We start from the raw sequence: 26198 nt of genomic DNA on the forward strand, positions 1-26198 counted from the left end.
GAAATCATCAGGATTGACAAAAACAAACCAAATAAACATACAATGTATTATGAATTACAAGATCAAGGGAAGACAAACAATCGAAGAAAGAGAGAGAGAGAGAAAGAGAGAGAGAGAGGCCAAGAAAGAGGCAGTAGGCTACTTGTACATAATGCCCAACCACAGACACAAGTACAGTATATCACAGCTAGTAGACGCTTATAACTGACCATGTCAGTTACGCTGGGGTCGCTCATAACACACAAACAAGGGCATCCAGAAAACGTCAATTTCTATATGTGGGACAGTACGATATTTTCGCGATTTCGTGCAGAGTAAAGGCATGATATCCCGATATCCCTATGATTTCAGCTGGCTGTTGACCCATCTAATCATCACGCACGTCACACCTTGTAGGTATCATCTTACATAATCTTCCGTTTACATGTTACTATATACGTTCGTTGGTGCCCTACGATGAAAAAGAAGACTTGTGGGAGAATTTTAGACGAGTACGAGAACCCATAATTTCCGGTGCCGTACATCGGTAATGAATACAATGTAATTGCCATGCTCGAAGTTGATGGTCTTTCATGTCGTTCGTGGAAAATTTGAACAGTATTGCATTCAGGTTCTAACCGTAACCTGTCAAATCAAAAAAAAAAAAAAAAAAAAATCATGTGAAAACGTAATTCACTGATCATCTTCTGCGGGGTCAACTCGTGGTCACGCGTGCGAGAACTTGGATATTCTAGACGGGGTTTTCGGCTTGCCAACTGACTGGCAATGCGCAAATAACAACCCTTGTACGCACATATTGTCGGGAATCGTCTCATTTCATAATTATGCCGACCGAGGGGAATGGCGCATGGACTCGCACGCGGTACACGCCTGATAACACACACGTACTGTACATGTACCATGTAAGCACTGCGCGGGAACCAGGGAGGTTGGGATGGGATCATGCGGGAACCAAGCACTGGCGGCACGGGGCCGTGCGAAATCGCACCCCAAAGCCGCACGGGTCCGTGCGGCAGAGCTGCACGGGTCCGTGCGCCACACTCGCACGGGCCCGTGCGAGGGAGTATGGATCCGCACGCGGGCGTACAGATTCGCACGCAGGCGTGCGGATCTGCACGGGGGCGTGCAGATCCGCACGGAGGTGCACGACTACGCACGGGCGCGGGTACAGGGGCGCACGGAGCCATACGCTCCCGTGCGAGATCGCACGAACCTGCACGCAGCCGCACGAAGCAGCCCCGTGCGCACTGCGTGCGGGAGTAACATAACATAATGGTCTGACTGTATTACTTTTAAACTAATTTCACGTGTATAATGAAATGGTAGATCCACCAAAATGCTGGAAGAGTTACAACATTTAAAATGTTGATTTACCACTTCAATATTAAGAGTGTATATTGCTCTTGCTGTTTCTATTTTTATGACTTATTCTGTTGAATAATGTTGAATTTAACAATTAAAATGTTGGACTCACATATACCATCTTACTTTTAAACTAAATAAGTATAATGAAATGGTAAATCCAACATTTTAAGTGATGAATTTAACATTTGACAAAATATTGGAGGAGTGACAACATTTGAAATGCTGATGTACCATTTCATTCTTATAAGCAAAGTGTATATTGCCTTTGATGTGTCTATTTTAAGATCACTTATTCTGTTGTAAGGTTTCATTTCAAAATAAACTCTGCAAACCTTCATTAATATCCATGGGAAATTTTACATGCTGCAAGAAACATCTTCATCGAGTACAACGGGAGAAACGGGCATTTATCATTCTGAAATAGAGAAGCATGAAGGAAGAAGTTTGAAGTCACACCAACGGATTTTGCCGAGGAGATCGAGGTCTAAAACGCCGTGCTTTCAACTTACATCACGTCTTTCGATTGCCCATGACCGGCATAGTCGTATACATGTATCACAGGCGATCGGATGACTGAGGAAGCCCTATATCTGACAGCGAAATAGACCGGCGTTGACACCTCGGTGAAAGTGAGATAGGGGCGACTTGTCGATGTGTGGGGGACATCAAAATCAATAGCTGTTTACTTTGACGAGAATTGGAACGTTATTAGAGAGCCGATTTCTTTTCATTTCTTTTCTACAACTCTCACCCCCCCCCCCCCCTTCTAAGCGGTCTCGAACGGACAATGGTATATACTAAGAATTCACGGATCCGCGAAATTAGCAGTAACACCAACTGAAAGAAACTTCTGATTGCCAAGTCTCGAATCACCTTTATAGCTACTCACTGAGACACGTAACTTGATCAATAGTTCGCATACGTTACTTTACCATTGAGGCAAACAAAACAACAAAGGGTCCACGAGGTCATCAGTGCCGTTATGGCAATTCACATTTTATTCATTCGTTCATTCTTGAATTCATCAATCTATACATACATGTATTCTGATATCCATCAATTTATACGGACTTGTGTATTTTCTCTAGTCATCATTATAGTCATGATGCAATTATGCATTATTTCCTACAACTAATATTGATCGATTAATTCACTCACTCACTCATTCATTCATTCATTCATTCATTCATTCATTTATCCAACAGTGAATATACAGCTGCTTGCTTATGGAGAGCCTTTGCATGATCAACCATCGTTCCATATTTTAAGTAAAAAGAATTTACAAAGAAACAAGTAGAGAAGACTTCGTCCAGTCATCGTCCCTGCTGTCGCTCTTCATTCTAGCCCGACCAGACGCTGTTACGCTATGTACAGCGACTGGGCTGTGTATAGTTATCTTCATTCATGAGTTATTCATGCTTTATTATTCGTTCACTCATTCATCACCAACCGCTATTCATTTATTTATTCATTAATACGGCAATCATTATTCTGACAAAATTAATATGCATCGATTTATTCATCCGTTTCTTCAATAGTTCCGTTTTATTTCTAATCCTCAATATGAAATGAAATGGCGTAAACAATTTAAACATTATATATAAGGGAAGTACAATTGCATTTCTTTTATTTTTACAAAAAAAAAACAAACAACAACCACTACTTCGTTTAGCATTGACATCATTTACGTCGACTTTGAATAGCTACGTCAGTAAATAATGTGTACTAAAATGTATCCGTAAGAAATCAGGTAGGCCTACTCTCCCTGCTTAGCCTGGTCCAGGTCTCATGAATAAGGAATTACCTCATCAGTATTTCAAAACAAAGTTTCGTATTTCTCCTGCGAGGTCACTATAGATTATGCCTTCCGACGTAGCTGAGAAACGAATGTTTTGTTTTGGCCCTGATTTTAAGTTACTTTGAACCTGTTCTGAGACCTAACCCACATTTCTTTCCATTCTTCCTTCGAGTAAAGATGTTTCTGTACCTAATATCAGGGAGATAGATTCGTAAGACTGGAAATGGAGGTGACAGACTTTCCGCCAAAGAAGATGCATGTATAAGACAAATAAAAATGGCTTGTCAGTGTACGCCATATATTATTATAAGCAGGAGAGAGTGATACGGGCACATATTCTTATGAACAATACATGTCATATTATAAGAGTCCACGTCTGTAGGTCCTATAGGTGGCATTATCATCTTTCTGAAACACTATCACGAATCAGCTGACCCACTCCGTCTCCAATCTAATCCGGAACACGTTCCTCCGGGCGACGAAACTCTCAATAATTCAAGTCGTCCCAATTACTGCGAGAAAGAGAGAGAGAGGGGAAAAAAATACCTTGATCTTCAAAACTTTCATCCAAAAGGAATCGAGATGGGGATGAATGTATAATATGGGAAGACAGAATGGATGACAGGGAGGGGGGGGGGGGTATAGTGCGAAGCGAGGGCGTGAGGAAAAGCAAGATGGTTTGGATGTTGTATACGTGAGGGGTGAGATAATGACCGGGACCAAGAGGCGCTTCCGTATGCTATCCTGCCGGACACTGGAGACCACTTCGTGGAAGTAGTTTGCACAAACTGTTTGCTTGCTCCACCTCCAAAAGGGCCGACGTCGTTAGGATGTGATACATTTCACGAGAGTGTGAACATCCGACGCACCAAGAATCGCCCATGAGCCTAAATTTCTTTCGTATCTCAGCCGTCCCGCTTGCCAGTCAAGAAAGAAAAGATGAGATCAGCCTATAAAAAAGGGGGAAAATAGAGTCATTGAGAAAGTCCCGAAACACAAAAGAAACCGCACTTGTCTTCTTGCACGCTGTTTCGCGGCAAATAACAAAGTGTAAAGTCGCACAATTTCGCACTCTCTCGTGCTATTCGCATAGTCACGTTACGCTATATGAACGACACAACCCGTACATCAACCGGTATACAAGCAGTGACAAACTTTAAAAAAAACAACCAAAAACCAAAACAAAACAAAACACACACACACATACACACACACATACACACAACAAAAAACACGTATTTCACAAAACAAAACCTATACAGCATAATGGCAAAATGTGTTTTATTCATTCTCCCTCATCCAGGGGACATTAAATCTCAATTTTGAAGTAAGGATGACATCATGACTATAAGTTTTAGCGAAAGATCATTGCGTTGAACAGCGCAGTAAGTTTCAATAAAGTATATTATTCGATATCTATCACCATTATTTCGAACCACACAAAATAGTCAACGCAAATTAGTGACAAGTATTCTATATCGTGACCATTATGTTCCCCATTTATTATTATTTTTATTATTATTATCATTATTATCATTATTATTATCATTATTATCATCATTATGATCTATCATCATTATCATTATAATTGTTGTTATCAATATTATTATTATCTATTTATTTTTCAGTCAAAATTGCGTTTTCGTCAGACTCAATATTTATATCATTCTGTTTTCGGTGGTGATTAACAAGTCCCTTTATCTGGCGGAACACGGCAGGTAGTATTTTAGAAGATGGTGCTATCTACCCTCGATAGGAACTCAGGCGAAAGAGAATCATAACTTTTTGATCTAGCTGTAATATTGCGTCACAGTATCTCATAGGCACTTCAATTAGCAAATCAAATTGCAGAGAACCTGAATTGTCTACGTTTTATCTCTACTTTGTTCACAGGTACCTCAATGGAAATAACATCACAAGAATAAGCAGAAAAGATTTTGAAGGAATGGATTCTCTTCGAACATTGTAAGTGATATTTTCCTTTAGATAACTTTTGATGTTTTATCTTAAACCCAGCCCTTCAGTCACTTTCATTATTTTATTGTTTTATGCATTTTGTGTAAGGCATTTGTGTAAATTGCGGTTGATATCAATTTTTATGAGATGGATTTGAAATCAATTGCAAACTCTTTGCAATTGATTTGGGGAATTTGATTCCAATCAATCGCTATAATATAATATATTATTTTGTTATGCAGTCGTTGTACAATGTCTGCAAGAAGATATGAAAGACCGAAATGCATGTAATACGATCACTATAAAATGTTCGGTGAATATTACCTTTCATGTATTTGATATCTCGATCTCGTCGTCTTTTTCTATCTCTCTCAACAGACAGCTCATGGATAACCAAATCGTACATATTGAACGGAGAGCCTTCAAAGACTTGGTCAACGTTGAACGAATGTAAGTTTACTGTAAATTTGGAATGGCGATAAGATAACAAATTGATATCGATTGTAACCAGACTATCGTTTGCCTGCTGTCAAGCTCCTCAGCGTGTATTAAACTTTCGGCGGTTGTAGTTACTGCCGTTACTCCCTTTACTTAGTCCGACGAACTGCACACTAAGATCTAGCAAACTTAACATGTTCCTAATAGTGAATGTTTCACTCGGTTGAAGGAAATGACGATTCAATCAGTAAGCCTATTGATGTACCTATCAAGGATCCGGCGGTCAGGCCGATGAATATTACAGAATTTAGGACAAGGGCTAAATGTCAGTTTCACTCCGTCGAAAAGAAAAGAACATTTTCTTTCCGAGGTAAGTGGCAGAACTAAGTAATACATTAACTTGCACTTGAAATTCTATTTACCTCCCTTGATGATGTATAATGAGGGAGTGGTGAGAGAGAGTCCAGGGAGACAAAGAACTGTAGAATACTACGTATTTCTAACCCCTTAGGTATAGAGAATAAGACTATTTTTGTCCTTGCATTTTTTTGAATACGAGAGATTTGCATATTATGTAGAACTGGACCATCTCGATCAATGTGAGGTTTATCTGTTGTGATTGTATTACTATTATACCTGTTGTGATTAATTCAGTTCTCATGAACTGAGGAGTTCGTGGGTAATCTTGAGGGAGAAGTAAACTTTGATATTTCATGCAGTGGGCCAACACTGTCAATATATAATCTATCCTCATTAATCCAGCTTCAGTTCAATTCAATTCATTTCAATAGTTTCTTTATTTCCATCATCAAAAAAGAAAAAGAGAACATGATTCCAAGTGTTACAAGTTGTCGATCTGTCTTTCATTCGTCTGATAAGGGCAGTTGTTTTTTTTTTTCAAATACAATATAAAGTATATATGCACGAATGATGTCATAAAAAAAAGAAACAATGCACATTGTCATGGCAACAAAAAAAGTAAATAATCATAATGATGGAAAACTTCTGTCACAGAGATATCATGAATCAGTATAGGCTCCTATAGACCCTCTACTGATTTTGATTTTAAATGCTTCAGATTCAATAGCATATTGAAATATCACCAATTGCTTAATTGCAACTGGATTCTAGTTTGTTTAAATGACTAACTTGGCAGTGAAATGAATGACCTTTCTGAAATACATGATTATTAAAATGCCAAAAAAAGACGAGAAATTGGTACAAAGATAGAGAATCTTTGCTTCTATGCATTGATATTTCTGTAGGCTGTTTGATTTGTAATATGAACTGTCCTATAATTTGTGACCCAAATGTAATGCCCCCCTTTATTGGAAGAACTTTGATTGTGTCCCAGTGATAAACATATTTTCCCAGGGTACATTGTCATGGTAATCAAAGCAAAATTCATTCTGCTTAAAAGTGAAAATAACTTCACACACTTTGAAGAAAGAAAAACACGGACCACAACTGTATTTTAGGTTCCTTGAACATCTTTCCAGACATAAAAAAAGGTTGCCATGCTTGTTGAGGATTTACGTGCTTGGATTACAAGTCTTGCTTGATTTTTTTTCTCCCCCCCCCCCTTCTTTTTTTTCAATGGGTGAGCTCAAACTAAGATTGAAGAACTGACACAAAGCAAGAGAAAGAAAGCAGAGGTAAAGGCAAACCACAAACAGGTTACAGTGCAACAGTTTGCGGAGCCTTTCACGTTATTCAAGACTGCGTTTACATTGTCATGTTTACTGCTCTTAGGGGATTTGCATTGCAAGTCTGACGAGCGAAGTCATCAGCATACCTCAGGAATGCGCCCACAAAAGCTGAAATTGAATACCAAATTCTCATTGAGAGAAGTATTACAGTCAGAAGGGATGTCTGCGGATTTTATAGGGAGGTTTTGAATTAAAAGACACTTAATACTTCAAATATGTAAATCCTCATGGTAAATACATACTTGTGTGCCAGAGAGAATGTCAAACATGGTGAGTGTACTGTAGAACACACAGAAAATCCCAAGAACTTAGACAAGTGTGGGGAGCCGAGGTGTGTTGACTTGATTGACATTGGGTTACATTCCAGGCATTTATTCCTTTAGCCAACAGTTTCAATTACAACATTGGTATGTCAAAATCAAGCATGTGTAGGCCAGGATGATAGAACATATCATTGTACAAATCTACCCATTTTGTTGTTTCTATTAGAAGCTGTGCAGAAGATGCTCATACTTGGAATTATAATGAGATGTGATCGCGCAAACTTTGGTGTGTAAACCAAAATGTATAGACACACAATGTTTGTGTTGTTTTCTTTTTGTTGCACAAACTGATGGTGGATCCAGTTTCTGTATCACACAAAGGGTTCAGTGCCATGGGAGATAGAGTTTTCACCTTTTCTATCATATAACTTCACAGAAAAGTGACAATAAAATAAGTTAAATGGGAATGAAACCCTATATATTTGTGTGTGGACTGAGTGAATGCAGCAATTCTAGTAAAACACATCAGCAAAGTTTTGAGGAAAATCCATCAAAAAGTTATGAACCTCAAAAATTCATAACTTTTGAATGGAATGTCATATTTTTCTCAAACTTGGCAGATGTGTTCTACTACAGTAATACTGCTGCATTCATGCTGTCTACATCATTATCAAGGTTTCATTTCTCTTTAAGCCAGTCTAAAGCATAAAAGAGATGCTAATTTTGAAATCTTATTTACATGTTTTTATATTTTACTTTGAACTATGTATTGTATAAGCCTTTGAAAAAAAAAAAGAGAAAGATATTGGACATACTGGTACACTGTAACTATGCTAAGTACACTGTCAGACATTAATTGAGCTGGGATAAATATTATTGTTCAAATCATTTCCAAATCTTTAAAATGCAAGGGCTCTGGTTTTGTAGTCAATGATCAGCCTATGTGTTATCGTAGTCTGCAGAGAAGGACATAGTAGATTTTGTCACCCCTTTTCATCTCATTCTGAATCATATTTGTCATGTGTGGAAGAGCATGTGTCAGAAATATTCCCAAGACCAGTTTCCAATTACACAGAAAAGACTGTCATTTTAAATTGGAAGGGGGGGGGGGGGGAGGGAGGGTTTGGAGGTCATGGAAATGCAACTTATTTTTGCGGCTCACGAACTGGCCACGGTGTAAAATTGCAGTTGTCTCCAGGAGAAAGCGGAGCAAACCCATGCTGAGTCTCAAACCACCTCCCGCTCTCAGTTGGGGGAGATTTGGATAAAAGGGAAGCGGACATTCTCGCAGGGCGCGGGTAATGGACACATGCATTGACGCTATTAACGTATCCGTGGAAGTGACTGGCGAGTCGGCGATCAATAGTCATCTAGCGCCTAATTTCATTAGGAGAACTGCTATGAGAGAACCATGCTTTGGTAAATCAGGTTAGGAGCTGGGGACCGCTTTGAGTAAATACTGAGGTTACAGAGGCCACTTGGCCGTGTAGCATCTTGGGAGTTGCCTCGGTAAAAGGCGACACTTAGGTCGTTCACTTTGAATCACATGGAGATAATTCCCTGTTACTCATTCAAGGAATGCTCTCTGAAGAAAAATGACGAACATGATCCTCTGGTGCCTTCAACCCCCCCCCCCCCCCCTTCCCCAAGTGAATAATTTGATTTTACCCCCCATTAGTGGGCTGAGCAGCCCTAGTCGACCCCTGTCAATGGTTGTCAAAGGTAGGCTATCACCGACATGGACTATAAATCATGAATTGGTTTGAATTGAAATGCCTCAAAGCAACAATGCAAATGATAGGTCTCATCATTTGAGTATATTTAGAGATCACACACTTTTTATAAAACTTCTGTCATGAGATGCTGCAGCTCTCGAGTTATCTGTCAAAATGAGGTGTTTTTTTTACCCAAAGACTAAACAGTGTGCTCAAATCTTCTTTCCAACCCTTCTGTCTCCTCTCCCATCAATGAAGACACACTGGAACCAAAATTGACATGGGTGTGGTGCTATCTTCATATCAGAGACAGTGTAGCGCTAGCTCACTAGATCTCCAGTGTGTATTTAAGGTCATTATGCAGTTCTAATCTGTGTGCATGGGGACTTCTCTGCTTAATAGTTTAAAGGTGTCAAGCATCACATACAAGTAACCACCTATCAACCAGTTAGTTCTGGGCAGAAATCACTTGTAGTTATCATCTCTTAGAAATTATCAATAATGAATGTTACTTAATGGTTTAAAATGTAGGCCTACTTAGTTTATATCTAATAAAGATATCAGTTAACAATACTAGCTTGGTAGGTGCATATTTCCTATGGATATATTCACAGTATCGAAGTATAAATGACAGCAGTTAACCCCGAAATCTTTATACATTGTATACAGGCTGCATTAAAAATGCTGCCCATCAACACTGACTGCCACATGTCACCTCCCATGCATTAAAAAAAAAGTGATAAAATCTGTTCTTCTTATTCGAAGCAACTGCTAAAGCAACAAGAAAACTGGACACATGTGTCTGCTTTGAGGCTTGTGTTTTGAAAGATTTATATTTGTGTTCCCACAACTTCATTCCCAACAACAGGCATTTATTCTAATGAAAAATTATACAGGCTGGCTTTCAGAGTCCAAGTAAGTTATATATCTATTAACCTTAAAGCTCATTATATTGAATTTTTAACTGCTGCTGTACATGAGATATATAATCAAGAACATAAGATGCCTATTTCAGCTGCAGCTACTGCATATGGTCATCTGTGATATCAACATTACAAAGATATCATACAGAACAAAGACTGAATTACTGCAATATGCACTTGCATTGCAATTTTGATGACAGCAAAAGTCTTTTGTTTATAGATGGCACAAGGAAGGTGCTTTCCATTCAAATGAGGGAACAGGATTGAAGAGTTAGATTTCCCAAGAAATTTTAATCCATTTTTCATTTTCATGACCTCTTTTGAGAGTAGTTGTGGTGGTAATGCCATTTTCACACACTTAACAGTGGTTCAGTAGATCTCAGGCTTTTCTGTTTTCTTAGCATTGCCTAAGCACTGAATATGATACTTAGCCACAAATTGGTACAAATTCTTCCTGCGGTGCGATTGGTGAAATGTATATCGCAGTAAATGTCTGAAGGCCTGGGATCAATCAAGGTGATATGAAACAGAATTTTATGTCAGATGTCTTTTACTCTTTCGGTTAGGTTTTTGTCTACTGGTACCAGTTATACAATAAATGTGGCTCCATGTACATCAGAGGGTTGTAAATAATTATACCACACTCTGCAATATCCAGCCATTTATCTATCTATAATGTCATGTGCTATATATATATTTTTTTCAATACAAAAGTCTTTTTGACTTTTATTACATTTTTACTTTCTAATGATGGCCTGGTCTGTGTGATAATACATGTAGATATTTGATGAGATATTTTCTTCTTTTTTTTTCTTAGTAGATGGACCTCATGCATTACAAGAAAAATGAATAAAAAACAAACAGATGTTTACCTGACCTGTTACATGTACTGCAATTTAAATAGCAACTAAAGGCAAAGGCAAACAAGTTTATGAAATACTGTTTTCCTTGAAAGATTATCCTTCCTTATATTTCTCTATGAAAGTAATGGAGGTCAACTTTCTGCAGAGTTCTGTTTAGGAATATATGTAAAGGATAACTCTGAATGTGGCACATTTTTACTCCTAAACTTAGTGATGGAAAAAATGTGGGGGTGGGGAGGGGTTGTAGGAAAAATTAACTTTGACATTCGATGCATCAGAGGGAAATAGGATTTGTCTTTCAGAGTCCACCTGCAAGTTGTCACTTTAAATGATTTCTGGCTCCTTTGTATGGAGTTTGATATCATCAGCAGGGAATCACAAGAGTGAGAAGCAAAACTTGACTTGTTTCTCAAGGGATAATTGATAGCAACTCTCTTTCTATTGAGTTACAACTGGAGGGAGAAAAGATCTGATGAAAACCCTCTCGCACAATTAATGAGAGTTCAGCGTCTTTGGCCCAGTTGGTGCATGGCTCTCTGTTGATTCCCTCATGGAATCACAGCTTCTGGCGCTGTTTTAGTTCAGTTGTAACTTCGTTTTAAATGCTGCAAGATTTTAGTAAAACAGTGTCCCACCCAGCCCCCTGGATGATGATCGTAACATTGATAACAGTGGAGCTTGATGACTGTCAAGTGTCATTATTCATGTAAATTTTGCAGATTTTGATTGGAGTCATGTTGGAACATACTTGACAGGCAATAATCAGTAATTGATTCACACTAATCCATGTTATCCAAGTCAATCCCAAAGAGACTGTTTTATATGTAAGATAAATTTTAACAACTATAGTCTTTCTTTTCTGATTGTTATTCATCTCAAATGTGAAAATGTCTTTTATTCCATTAAGGGTAAGTTTGCAAGAAGATTAATATCCTATGATTTTGTTCTTTTGCAGGCGCCTGAATAACAACAAAATCCAGAGTTTGCCGGAATTATCCTTTGCAAGGATGGAGAGCCTGTATAAACTGTAAGTACCGTAATATATCTTACTTATACTTTTAGGAGCATTTGCAGTAGTTAATTGATGCTTCCCAAATGCGAACCATTCAGAAGAATACAGACACAAGTGAACCATGAGCGTCAGCTGATGGAAAGGTACAATAGGCCTCATGTAGGGTTTGATCACTGAGAAATGAGGTCTGTGTGCAGAATGTAAAGAAAGACATTTAGGCATCTGTCTGTGGGGGTTATCTGTATCACTTAAATGCGGTCCCTAGCTAAATGATAGAAACCTACCGCATGTATAAAGGTTCCTTGTTTGAAGGCCTTATATGTGTGTCTTTGTACAGTTTTATATGCATTTGTGTGAGTTTGTGTGTGTTCTTTGGTTGTCCTTGAGAGTTGTGTGGCTTTACTGCAAACGCCAGACTGACTGACAGTACAACTCCATGGATGTTACTTATATTTTGTGTAAATCAAACAAACAAACAAACAAACAAACAAGTCAGCAGACAAACAAACAAATTATCAGAGGTTCTTCCAATTCTGCTGGAAAATGGAGATTAATGATTTGGGACTGATCTTCCATAATCGGGTACTTTGAATTTTGGTCAGAATTCTCAAAAAAGAAGCTCCATTTTCATTATAACGTTTTGTGTTCCTTTCAGACAGAAGTAGATGTTCTAGGATCAGTTGCGATCTATAGGACAGAAGGATGTGAGTCAACACTGTGAAAAGCATCTTTTAAACGCCAGTCACATGGCATTCCATTAAAATGGAGATTATCGGGATGCCATATAAATGGACTGCTTCATCCTATAATCTTCCTGCTTTAATAGGGAATGTTTCCAGTCCTTGAGGAATAGAAGTCCACATCTGCAATTAGATGATTAAAGAGCTTATCCCTCGTGTAAGCCCTTTTTTATGTTCCCCAGATCAATCGGGGGGTGTTGATCTGGTTGACGAGACAGTGCCAATGACTACAAATGAGAACAGTGAATGCAAAGTCAGGAGATCAGATCCCTTTGTGCAAGTCACAGGCCAAACATCTTCATGTTGCTATCCCAGACATATCCACCTCAAAAAAGTAAATAAATAAAATACAGGAGAAAATCTTCTGGTGTGATATCTTCCTTTAACTTCAAATATTATGTAAAGTTCATTCTCTATACATGGAATTTTTTTGTTACTATTAAAACTTTTGATGTGTAGAAGAATGTCACAAATGTAATATGTGGATAACCTGATAAATGAAATGAAATCCAGTGAAATCAAATCAAATCATATTTACCACATTTGGTGTATGGATATCTTAAGACCATAATGAAGAAATGACTAAATCATTTGTTTCCTCCTGGGCCTGGCTAAAGTGGTACCCTTTGCTCTCAAACCTTTGGCATCTATCATTTGATTCAGCTGAAGCAAAAAAAAAAAAAAAAAAAAAAACACCCAAAAACACAAAACAAAAGAAGACAAAACAAAACAAAACAATACTTTCGATACTTTGAAAACCAGATCAATATGGCAGTGCATCTCACGAACAATGAAAAAAAAATTAAAGATGTGAAAATTTTATTTTTTCAAGCAAAAGTATTACTTCTTTTTAACCAAAGTTCTTAATTAAAGTTGTGCTACTTCTATTGTAATCATCACCTCATATGATCCTATGTAGTTTATGTTATTTTTTTTAAATTTTCAGTTCATGAAAAGAATACTGCATTTTGGGTTTTCTTGTTCTTTTGCATTTCATTTTTGGAATGTATCTGTAAAAAAAATAAGTTTTTGTTGTTCATGGAAATAAAATGAATTCAATTCAATGCTCCTTGACTTCAACTAGGGAAGAACGTCAAGCGATATCAGAGGTAGGTTGGTACGATGCCTTTGAAGTGTTTTCTGACTAGTTTAGTCTTGGCTGATACTTGCGAGGTTTCCTTTTGCTAGAATTGATTGTCTGTCGGAGCCATTAGTCTAGACGGATTTTATGTACCATCTCGCATGAACCATGGGGGACGTTAAGGAAAATAGCAGCGTATACACTGCTCTAAAGTTGTTTCAACAACAACAGCAAAGTACAGCCTTTTGGGCTTTATTCAGCCGTTTAACAACCAGTGTTTGTGTTTGCCATGTAGAGACACAAAATTAGTGGCTCAGCGGTTAATGGCTGGTCTTAAACTTGTCTGTCCATGTGTCTCTCTGAACTCGTTTTGTGGTGGAGACAAATCAGCTTGAAAGCACTGCGTGCTTTTGATGTCGAGCCTGAACACTGACAAATAAAATAGGCCAGAGAGACTCGCTTTCTTGAGCTAGGATGAGGATGAGTCACTCCCGTTCAATATGAATATCCTGCCCAAGACAAACACTACTGTTGTTTTCTTATCTCCCCTTACATAATATTTGTTTAAAGAACATAAAATGCATTGCAGGACGATATCATCTAGATAATTTACACAGCGTGAGAAGTTTTTTTCTGATTACCTGTAGGCCCTAGTGAATGAATCCTTATGAGTACAACAGCAGGAGATTTGTTATTTTTGTCCATATTGTTTTCAAGGAGAACACAGCTAATGACTCCATTGTACATACAAATGTACCTGGTATATCACTCTTCTTACAAGACATTTTTATGCACTTTGTGTTTTGGATGTATCAGAAAGTATATTGTACTTGATCAATGTGATGTCTTTAAACCTCTCAAGAGTCGGTGTGCTGAAAAATTCAGATGTTCAAAGTTTCCTTCAGAGTAGCATTTTTCGTGTATTGGTAATCAAGAAATCTGTTGAAATGTTTGATTAACATAAATTAAATTGTAGATCACTTACATATTTTAGTCAGGAGTTTTATGTTTTGTAAAGAAAGCTAACTATATATCATGAAGGATGCATTTTGTAAACTGATGTGGTGTTCTGTAGCAGTTCAAGCCAACTGTCCATATATGTCAGTAATTTGTCATGGTCAATGATTGTGGTGTGATCAGTTGTGTAGCGATCATGCTAGCTCATCAGTGTGATAAAAACAGTCATCATGATTGGAGGAAAAAAAATATAAATCTCCTCAAAGAACATGTCTTTTAGATCACCCACAGTGAAACTTTGCACAAAAGACTGTGCCGCCATTCCCTCAATCAGCTTATCGGGTGGACTTATTGATTTCCTTCTTCGATGCGAATCGTCGTCGTTCCAGATAAATCAATGTAATTACACTATTTTTACCCCCTTGGGGAATGTTAATGACTAAAAGTAGGACAGAAGCAGACAGGTTGTCTAGAAATAGGGATTTACATTCCAGAAAATTGTCCCCGCATGTTTTGTTTATCTTATAAAAAAAGGCAGTCATTGGCACATTGTATGTTGCAGCTATGAAGTATGTACCCGGTATTCACAGTGGGATACTCTTACCTGTGAAATTCACACTATACTGGCTGAAAGAAGGGCATGACAAATAATAAAGACATAAGATGATGTAAGAGTCAACACTGGTGAAAGTGTGTGTCAATAGGCGATGTTTTCATTACATTGCAAATTGTGACAAATGATCAATATCTCATTACTCACACCTGTTTTGTGTTGTCTTTTCATGTGAACTGCTATAGGAAACACTCTGATACATGTGGTAGAAGATAATTGATAAATGCTCTGTTTTAAAAATACTTTTCATTTGTCAGTGACCATCTGCTCCAAGTCAGTCAGAAGCAGATATCCTGTTGTCGACTTCTTGCAAATTGTTAACTTACATTAGTTATTTGTAAAATGCATGCTTTATGAAGTGGGAGGATGATGGAAGTGTTGACCAGGTACTCGTAATAGTCAACCAAAGGTTGAAGGTTTGCATCTGTAGTACATTGAGAACTCAGATGTAGACCTCCATGGAATTATTTGGACATGGTATGAACAAGTGGCCCAGGAGGATTTCGGGCTTCATTTTTATCAATCTGACCCCCAAGAAGTGGGTTTACATGCTATACACTTAACCACGTACAGGGTCCTCCATGAAGCTAGATGGGCTCCAGGTGACATTTTAAGATGATGTCCTCATCCCATCCCTGCCATAGGTCACTTGCTATAGAGTTGCAGACCACTGCCTCTGGCACTGTACATTTTTGAGATATCACTGGTTATGACTGATAAGTAATTCTCTGAAAGAACTCTTTGAAAGAACAGAAATTGACTCCTCCTGAAATGGATGAATGGTTGCATCTCTCCTGCACACGCAGGACCTCCATTGAAGTCACATCCTATCTGTTTCACAGGATTCTTATCTCTGAACATGGATCAGCCTTCATGAGCAGAAGCATCAGAGAGTTTGCAGTTTATGTGGGTAGCTGCTGGTCTCATGCACAACCAGTGCATCCTTACCAGTGCATCCTTAAATAAATTTCAGTTTAATCTATTTGATTCACTTTGTTTTCAGGCCTTTTCAATTTTATAGCAACCTTGAACTAAAAGACAATGTTACTGGACAGGACAGAAAGATTTACCATTTTGCATTGATATCTTTTTTTTTGACAATTTCAATTCTATAAATACCCATGAAAACATTGAACTTTTGATAAAATCCATGATGCTGACAAAAGTTCAGGAGTACATTCTGGAAAGTGTACACCATCAAATTGTAGGTGTGAGTGCATGTTCTCTTTTGTCTCACTACTGACTTCAAAATTTGGTTTACTGCTGGGCAACTTGATATTGAAATTTAAATTGTTTTAATATTGCCTGGTACTTTGTTGTATACTTTCCCAACAATCAACAGAGTACTCATATTATATTTTGATCCAGGGCTGAGTAAGAGGGTTCTGGCAACTACTGTAAAAGTGGAAATTTTCGCGGTGTTGAAATTTTCGCGCATTTCGCGCAACCAGAAGTTAGCGCGAAAATAAAAGCAAACAAATATTTTTGCATGTCATATGTTCCAGTAGTCGATGTCTTGATTCCGCAGAATTAAAAACAAGCAAAACTCTTCTTACCTGGCCAAGCGTGAAAAATTAGTCGCGCGAAAATATCCACTTTTACAGTACTTGCATCATAATGTGCAGTGTGAAGGTTTGCTAGAGATGGACATGGTTCAAAGAGGTACATTATACAATGCTTTATGATTACCATAGGAACATCATCCTGGCCTGCAGGTCTCTAAAGAATGTCTTCCCAAACATGTATATTACTGTCAGATATATTTTGGATGAAGAGAACCCTCCAGTTACAGAAACAAATTGTAGGTAGCAGGACTTCGACAAGTTCCAAGCTAGTCAATGTTCACTATACAAAGTGTTGTCCTTCTCCTATGCTTTATTTCAACTGCTAGAACAGCAACATGGTTGGGGGGGGGGGGTGTTAGAATCAGAAAGAAAGATCCAGTTTGACATCGCTGGCACTTGGAGGGGGAAAAAAGTTTTGCACTGAATAGATGAAAGGAGAAGCTAGACCCATTAGTTATCTCCCAGGTGTCAAGCAGGACAAAAGAGGACCAGAAAATCTCCGGAGATTACCAAACTCATTGGGCCGCACTCCTCCGCATCGAATGGCAGGACTATTTGAAAATCAGGCACCCCATTCAATCATGGGGTCTCTCCCTTCCTTTGTCCCACTCTGAGCCACCCTTTGCTTGTGTAAAGCTCCCATGAAACACCCTCCCTTCCCCCCTCATGTAGATCCTGTTACTCCCAATTGGTCAAAGGATTTATTTGGACTTATTCAACGAAGTGGAGAAATACCTAGGAATTTACTGTGAGAAATTTCGTATTTGTACTTTATTGTTTACTTTGGAAGACAAAAGATGGAGAAGACAAAGTTTGTTCCCAAAGCTGGAAATCTTGGATGTCAGATTCATTCCTTTTTCTCCCTTTCTTTTAATGAAGTGTTTGTGAGAATAATCTTAAGGCTGCACCTAAATTTTGATGCTTTGATGGAAATAAGGAAATGTTAACAGCGTGATTAGCGGTATTGTTGAATCTTTAAGTGTTGGATATTTACAACAGAATTAAATTAAAACTTATTCACAAAGTTAGCAATTTGTTTTAAAAAAAAAAAGAAGAAAAAAGAAAGAGTCTTTAAAGTTGATCCCTCCCTCTCCTCCTGCCCTGTCAATCCCATCCAAGTTTCTTCTCAACGTGGCTAGAACTTGATATATCAGAAGAAGTGTAACTTTTCACCTTGTATGAAACAACAAGAAATACAATTTCATGTTTTGATTTAATTCAAATCTTTCTTGGATGGTTGAGGTATGTTCTAGTATTCGAGGGATGCAGTATGTTTTCTAAAGCAACTGATTCATCCATGGATGTTGAGCATGTTAACTAGATGAGTTTACTAGATTGAGTTTCAATGTAGAAAGTTTTTTATGAAGATATGCCTCATACCAAAGTGTTTTAGAGGAGAGGACCACTTCCTCTGAGACAGAAAAATATGGTTTTACTTTTTTATTAAGACAAAGCACAAAAAACAAAAACAAAATGCTATCAAAACAAGACATAAGTAATAGATGATCTTATGATGAAATACACAAATGTGTCTAACATCCTGAGTCATTGGGTATACAAAAACTTTCTACTCCAAGAAAATATGTTTTATATATTTCTATGAATTGTACCTCAATTTAAACAATATGTCAGTACAAATACATACAATGTATTTGTAATTCCCATCTGCAAGGTATTTTTTTGGAGATTTTTATCAAGCAAACACCAGTACACAAGAAAACGAAAACCTGTGCAAAAACAAGAAAGAAAAGTATGTCCTTGCTAAAGTAATATACTGTATATAGTCACTTACAAATGTCAATGTTTTGATAGTGGGTTGTAGAAATATACACGTTATGTACATAATTTTCACTTTATAGTAAGTATGAAGAGCATCTGTTAGATGTAATGTGTAGTACCCTCCTTATACCCCCATACCAAACCTCCCGTTTGTTGAAGTGGCCTCATTATGTACATGAAGGGAGGTGTACCGTCTCACCTCCCTGGTACATGAAAGTTACATGGAGACTCTCTTCGTAATGGCCATCCGTTTGTGTAACAACAATCACTTATAATGATTCCAAAATTGAGAAAAACATTTTGGGGATCTTCCTCCTTGTGTTACCCCAAATGAGCAATAGAATAACCAGCAAGCAAAACACCTGTGTCTACATGACAGGGCAGACACTCTATGAGGGTGAATCGGCTGAGCAAACATTGGCTTCAATAGATCCGTGTTTAAAAGTCACTGTCCCTTACACATACCAGTAATGTCCAGCCACCCCTACTCCACCCCCTTTAGTAAACTTACATATTTCTCGCGAGTGGAGTAGGCAGATATACAGCCCGCTGGCGGCAGGGGGACTAGTAAGGAGGAAGATCTCTGCTGCAAACAATCCAAACAATTGTCAACTGATGAGTGTCAATTGTGCCCATCCTGGCTTAGTCCCATTGTATTGGTTTAAGAGTGGGTTGAAGAAGGGGAGTTAGAAAGCCTGCTCCTGCATAGCCTGGTGAAGTGACAGGAAGCAGCAGGGAGATCGTATAAATGACTTTGTTGCGGTTCTGAAGATCTTTTGGAGGGTACCTCAACATCAGATCAATATCCCTTCTTCAAGACATGCCAATCATGGCTAAATGAATGCTGTCACTTTGTTTCCGGTGAATTGTTTGGCAAACAATATATGAAAATAGATGCTGCATACAAAAGAAGATGGTAGTTAGAAAGGAGTGAAGAGGTATCATGCAGAAAGAAGTGTTTTTGACAGCTATGTAGTATCAAGACGAATGGCATTGATCCAGCGAAAATATCAGTTGTGAAGAAATACCACTCCTTTTTATTTCTGCTGTTTTCTCTCCATCTCCCATGATGCCATTTTTGACTCAACACTATTAACCCGTTGAGGATAATAGGCTGATTTTGCTACAACACGCATTTCCCATCCGCATAGACACCACTTGGGACTACTCTTCAAGGGGTTAAAGGGATAGTACAGTATTGGTGAAGATGAGAATTGGGCTTTTAACTTTTTACGAGATACCAAGAAAACACTTATGATATAGTGCAGAACAAATCATTTTAAGAGGAATTCAAAGTTTATTTGATGAAAATCAGGTTTGGAATGACTGAAACATCCAAAAACAAAGTAAAATAAAGCGATCGTAATAAAGTCTGGGTCCCACTTTTTATTAGAATCGCTATTTTTTTTGATATCTCGGCCATTTCATAACCAATTTTCATCAAATAAACGTTGAATTCCTCATAGAATTATAGGATCTTTTATATTTCATAAGAGGTTTCTCATTATCCCATCAAAAAATGTTAGAAACCTGAAATTAAGTCTCAACCAAAACTATACAATCCCTTTAAGAGGAACTTCAAAAGAAATGGCGTGTTATTAAACATGTTTGTGATGAGTCAGATGCTGAGAGCAAGCTTGAAATCCTGTGTTCCTACAGAATACTGGAACCCAAATCAGACCATGACGAGGCAAGAATGTTTACTGTGTATACTAAAGTGTGTGTAACTTGACGTTATGATATGTAAATCATGAATTTGAGCTTTCAGAATCTGTTTGGGTTATGGTGGTATTTCTGGAGATATGGTCAACTTTCATTTCTAAATGTTGACCATGAAGTATTCTGCTTCATATTTTGCACCTGATGAAAATGAAAATGGAGCCTCTGAAAAAGAGATGGAGGGGGGGGGGGGGGGGGGCTAAGGCATGAGGGAAGGAAAATTTCATTTTTTTTTTTCTTTTTGCCTTATAACCATGTGGCTTTTGTTTGGGAGAAGTTGAATGAATAAGAAATTGGAACACCCCAGAGGAGCATGCCTTACCTTGACCGTATTGACTTATAGATGGGCCATATTTCCCAGCTGAATGCAGGCATCCACTACAAAAACATGGGGGAAAAGTTATACATAGAAATTTGGATTGTGGATGGGGGTTACAGGGTGTGGAAGGAAAGTTTTGATGCCTTTGAGTTTCCTGTGGAATACCAAATCAGAGATTTCTGGGGGCTACGCCTTGTGGGAATTAGACTGTATCAAGCGTCAGCTCCCACCCAAAGGCTTCTCGGCTAAGCAGGATGGAAACTGAAATTTTTTATATTAGTTTGTATACAGCAGAGAGTTGAAGAGGAGTTTTGCAGAGAGAGGGAGAGGGAATGGGGTGGGGGGGGGGGGGAGAAAAATGCCAGGTAAGATGAATAACCAAGTGTGAAAAGGCACACCTTTTGAGAGTAATACATCATTTTTGTGCGTGACGGTATGAAGTCTTGGATGTTGGAGTGCCCAGCCAGCAGGGACACAGAAACGGAAAGATGAAAGTGAACCGAAGGAAAGATCATTAGAAAATTCTCCATGCAGATCATTGTCTTTGAGATGCTTCAGGTTGAATAAAAATAGAGTACTGGTACTGGTACATCAACTCTCAAGTTTGCTAATTACAATATGCAAAAATGCCAAAATGTGGGAACTGTGCATCACAGAACAAAAGCTGGTGATTTTCTTCTAGATTTGCAGTGTGGTGAAACCATTGCATCTGCAAGAAAGAAATCCTCATTCACAGCCACTAGAAAGTGATGTAGGAAATTACTGAATTTCTCATTCTAGCCAAGATGAAACAATACAGTTCTATGATGAGAAAAGTAACAGCATGTTACAGAATAATAAAAATTACTCTTTTTGCAGATGTGCACTATGCACAAATATGTATTAAATTGTGACATTTTCACAAAGTTGCTTGGGCTTGGAGTGCCTGCATCCAGTTTTGTTTTTTAATTATAAAAAAGGAAACCCTGAATGCAAGCATTACCTGAACTCTGCAACAGTGTCAGGAACTGAGTGGTGGTTTTACACATCTGGAACATGCCTCGGAGGAAATGATATGGCAGTCATAAATACCAGTGCCCATTGTCCGACCAGCGATGATGAATTTATTGCATGGACGTGGCATTGATCAGAGGTCATTTCATGATGTCGTGCTACCAATTGCAGAGAGAGGTGCAGTTCGAGAGAAAGGGGAGATTTAGTAGCTCTTGTTGCATGCACTTGTTTCTGGGTCACTACTCTAATGGTTTGATATCTGCTGTCATACACACACACACACACACACACACACACACACACACACATACATACAAAATTATTTTTTCTTAAAGATGAGTATCAAGAGAGGTGACCTTGTAATATTTATTCATAAATTCATCCTAGGACATTCTTTTTTTACAAATATGGTATTCAATCAATCATTAAGAATTGAAAAAAAAAACCACGCCATATGTGAAAAAAACTTGTTTATATTTCCACTTCAGTTTTTCCTTGCCATAGGCATCAATTTACCATGTGGCAATGGACACTTGGACACTATTGTATGATACGATTAACGGATGCATACTATTACCTTATTGTTGGAACAGTAGGGCCTACCTACTATTGATTGCTTTGGCTTGACATGTCCTTGGCATGGCGGGTTCACATTGTGAGATTAAATTTATTAATTCAGTTTTCATTGCCAGTGTTTGTTCACATATATTAATTTGTAGCTGGACCTAGAATAGATGGAATGCCAATGTTTTCCTGTTTTAGGGTGAAATTGTAGTGATTGCTCCTACCATATAAACAGGGACGAAAATTCTTTTGTCAAGTAAGACCTTGGACTATTTTTTCTCTCTTTAGCGAATGATGCAAAAATATCAGGGATTTGGCCTGTGCTACATGTACATTAGTAAGACTCAGGAATGATAGTATAATTGTTTGAAGGAATGGGAAAAGCCCTTCTAAACTTTCCTTGGGTAAGCTACAGCTAGAGCTCAAATAGTTTTGAGATCTTATATTTTGGCAATATTTTGGATCTTCAAGAATGCATGAGTTAAGGCATATTAAACATACTCACCAAAGGCTTGTAGTCAGATTTAGAAAAAGAGAAGAAGGGGAAAGGGGAGAAGAAGAAATGAATGGAAGAGAAGAGTATTCTCAAACTTAAAGTTACTTCAGTTATCAATGTAAGTCCTTCATGATGATGTACTACAAGATCAATTTGAATTATTTGCCTCATCAATCAGACATTCTCCATCATCCCTCCACAACAAGTGACTTTTGCAATGCTGCACAATGGCAAACAATCACACTGGGTTATTACCCTCCTCACCTTTACAGTGAGTTAGCCGCAAAGAAACTGTTCTTTTACCGATCAGGTATAGTGGTTTAAAGCAATCAATCTCTGCGTTGTATAGGAGACTCCTCCAGCATGGCTTTTGTTCAAGTCAGTTTTCTTTTGTGCACGAAGTCCGCATAAGACGATAATATCAACCAGCTAAATAAAAGAAACCCATCGCCTGTCAAGGACTACATGCGGGTCTAACTCCATCTCATAACCATCATTTTAAAGTGGTAGTGTGCCTGAATATCCTAAGTAAATTGATTAAAGCGCAAGAGGTGTATGATTTGAGGTTACACAGCCGAACACCATCACATGTACTTTAATATACAGCTAAGGGATGTTGATATCAGGGAGGTGGGACCACCTCCCTGTTGATATGGTTGCCATGGTTTTGTTCCTGTTTTAGAGAAAAATAGATAGACCTTTACTTGTGTTGTTTTAAGTCTGTATGTTGTAAATAGGATGGAACATCTCATCAGCTGGGAACCAGAAGGGCGCTACTGCATTCTAAGATTTGAGCATAAATAAAAATGAAACAATCAATTTTCAAGAAATAAAGAGTTCACTCAATCATAAGTGGGTAGATGCATTGTTCGAAATATTGGGTGAAATCAGTGCCTTTGTAGTTTTGATTTTTAACATTTTACTAAAAATGAAAATGATTTAAAATGGATACCATAATGTAGAGAGATGAAGCTCTACAATGTGATACCAATAATTCAATACCCCCTCCCCCCTCCAAAAAAAAAAAAAAAAAAAAATGCAGTAACACCCTTCTCTGCTGATGATGTTTACATGAGAGATATGTCTTGTGTATTGAAGAAGAACAAACAACTTTCTAGGGTATTGGAAGTGAAAATAAGGAGTTTCAGGCTTTTTATGAAAATAAACACTATGCTTGAGTTATTTCACAAGTTGTATTAATTATATAATCATAGATGAAATATAATTATTTGAGAAACAGAAGGAGGTTAATCTTGGTGATGTTGTATTAGGAATTTAATACTCTCCTGCATGTCAGGGCGATAATATAAGCATACATAATGTGCAGTAGGACCCATCATTAGAAAACAAGGTTAGAGGAGGTATAAAAGTGGTCCTTTAAGTTATCTGAGCCAATTGACTGTCATAGTCACTGGATAGCATGAGGTTATTGGCTCCTTTTATTACTGAAGTGTGTTGATTTATCGCACAAAAAATGTGTCTCGTGTTGCTACTCACAAGAGCCTTTGTATATTACACATGCTGGCGAAATCCAATTTATTAATGCAGCGGTGAATTCCAGGTTGTTCATCTGCATCACTGTACACAATGAGACGCCGAGAAATGGATTAGTACATCGAAGGGAAGTTGTAGCTTTTGCCTAGATCCTCTTTTTAGATGGAGACCATTATAGCACATCTGAGTGACTCAACGAAAGCAGGAAAAAAAAAAGCTTTTGGAAATCTTGAGATTTATTTGACAAAATTGTCGTAAATCTCTCTACCAGTCCATACAAACGTCAGTATTCCTTTCTCCAAAGCCACCTCAGCACTTCATTGTACTCCATATAATTTTAGGGGAAAAAAAGAAAATAGCTCCAGGAATTTGATCTTCCTGAAATCCATCATTTCTGGAGTTTCGTTTCCATTTAATTGCTTGTTGCAATTGTGAAGGAGAGGTGATCTGAAACATCTGAGGGAAGGGTATGCCAAAGACAGATCTGGGAATCTCTCGGGGGATCACATATTGAAGTGGTGGTAAAGGTGATACTAGTGATGAAAAATTATTCGTTTCTCACTCTGAAAGCTCCCTGTCACAGTTATCATAGAGCACTGGATTCTAGACAGAAGGTGTGCTCTAATTTCACAGGTACAATGTATATCATGAAGGAAGTGATACAGGATATGTAGGCAGGGAAAATTAAAGTGGAAATATTGCTTGAAGGCCAAATTTGTTTTGATGATACAGTTAAATCGTGCTGTTGTAAATATAATATGAATTCATTTTCTCTTGAGAGCTTGGTGTTCACGATCTTTAGCAATGTTATGATCTAAAGTTTCCCTGAAATTCACTGTTGCACATACCCCAAGAACATGGGTCATGAGAAAATCAATTGCTTAAATTGAGATTTTTTGTGTTTCTCAAACTTGTATCATGTTTCCTCAAAACTGTCTGTGAGTTCTATCTCCTTATGAGGAGAAGTGCAAAGGAGGAGCTAAGGTAAAGTTTTGAAAGTGTATCGCATTGAAACTACCATGCCTAGTGTTTCATCATCAGCTAGTGAGCGACCTGAGACTTGAATGCAGGGTGGATTTTCCCCTCTCTCCTCACTCGAGTTCCACGTTCGTCGTTGCCCACATTCTCTTGGTTCCTTTCTTAGATTTTCTGAAAGCTGCTTGCCAACCCTACATCTCTCCAAGTTTGTTTTTACTATTCCAAAAATGAAAGGGACTTGTAAACCAAGAGTAGTTTATTTAGATTCACTTGTGGATTCTTTGTGAGTGCCTTTCCATGGTTGAAAGAGTGACCTTTGACCTATAGACTGCTAACAAAAAAAGAAAGAAAGGAGTCCCACCCCGGAATCTGTCGTGGGCATCACCTGACATGGTAGATTTTCTACCTGAACTGCACACCTGTAAAGCTTGGAATGGGGCATGTGTGCTTGTGTTTGTATGTACAGCTTATTAGTTGTAAACATGGTAGATCTCAATAACACTTGACCAATAATTCTTTTTTCTTGCTCCCTCCCTGTGATTATTCTCTTGCACGTTAAAGTTGCGTGTGTTTTATAGATTGGGAGGGGGATCTCAGGTGGGTGGGGATGGCTTGGTCTAGAGGTCTGAACAGTTTTTTGAGTTAGTGAATGCATTTTATATGCGAAGTCCACCTACAAAAACGTGTGTGCAGTGGTGCTTAAATGCCTCATTTACCACGAATAGGGTAAGACATGTGATTGTATATTTAATTAGCAGTGTTCACAGTAGATAGGCCCATACATTTCTAGTTGTAAATTTCTGTGACAAAAATAAACATATTCAAGTAAAAAGTGATAATAATAATTATACTAGAGCA

General features: G+C 38.0%; 1 protein-coding gene across 1 annotated transcript in view; it reads left to right on the forward strand.

Annotated features, from left to right (window-relative positions):
• The first annotated feature begins 5062 nt into the window (after positions 1 to 5062).
• LOC139719306 (slit homolog 2 protein-like) overlaps positions 5063 to 26198 on the forward strand; it is a 143774-nt gene continuing 122638 nt past the window's right edge. Inside the window, exons 1-3 of the mRNA XM_071630729.1 lie at positions 5063 to 5128; positions 5498 to 5569; positions 11986 to 12057. Of these exons, the coding sequence (XP_071486830.1) occupies positions 5109 to 5128; positions 5498 to 5569; positions 11986 to 12057 (164 nt within the window). The 5' untranslated portion in view covers positions 5063 to 5108. The remainder of the gene's footprint in view (positions 5129 to 5497; positions 5570 to 11985; positions 12058 to 26198) is intronic.

The sequence above is a fragment of the Diadema antillarum genome, unplaced genomic scaffold, assembly GCF_040938485.1.
Source record: "Diadema antillarum isolate AM-2024a unplaced genomic scaffold, OU_Dant_1.0 scf00000009, whole genome shotgun sequence".
NCBI classification, from domain to species: domain Eukaryota; kingdom Metazoa; phylum Echinodermata; class Echinoidea; order Diadematoida; family Diadematidae; genus Diadema; species Diadema antillarum.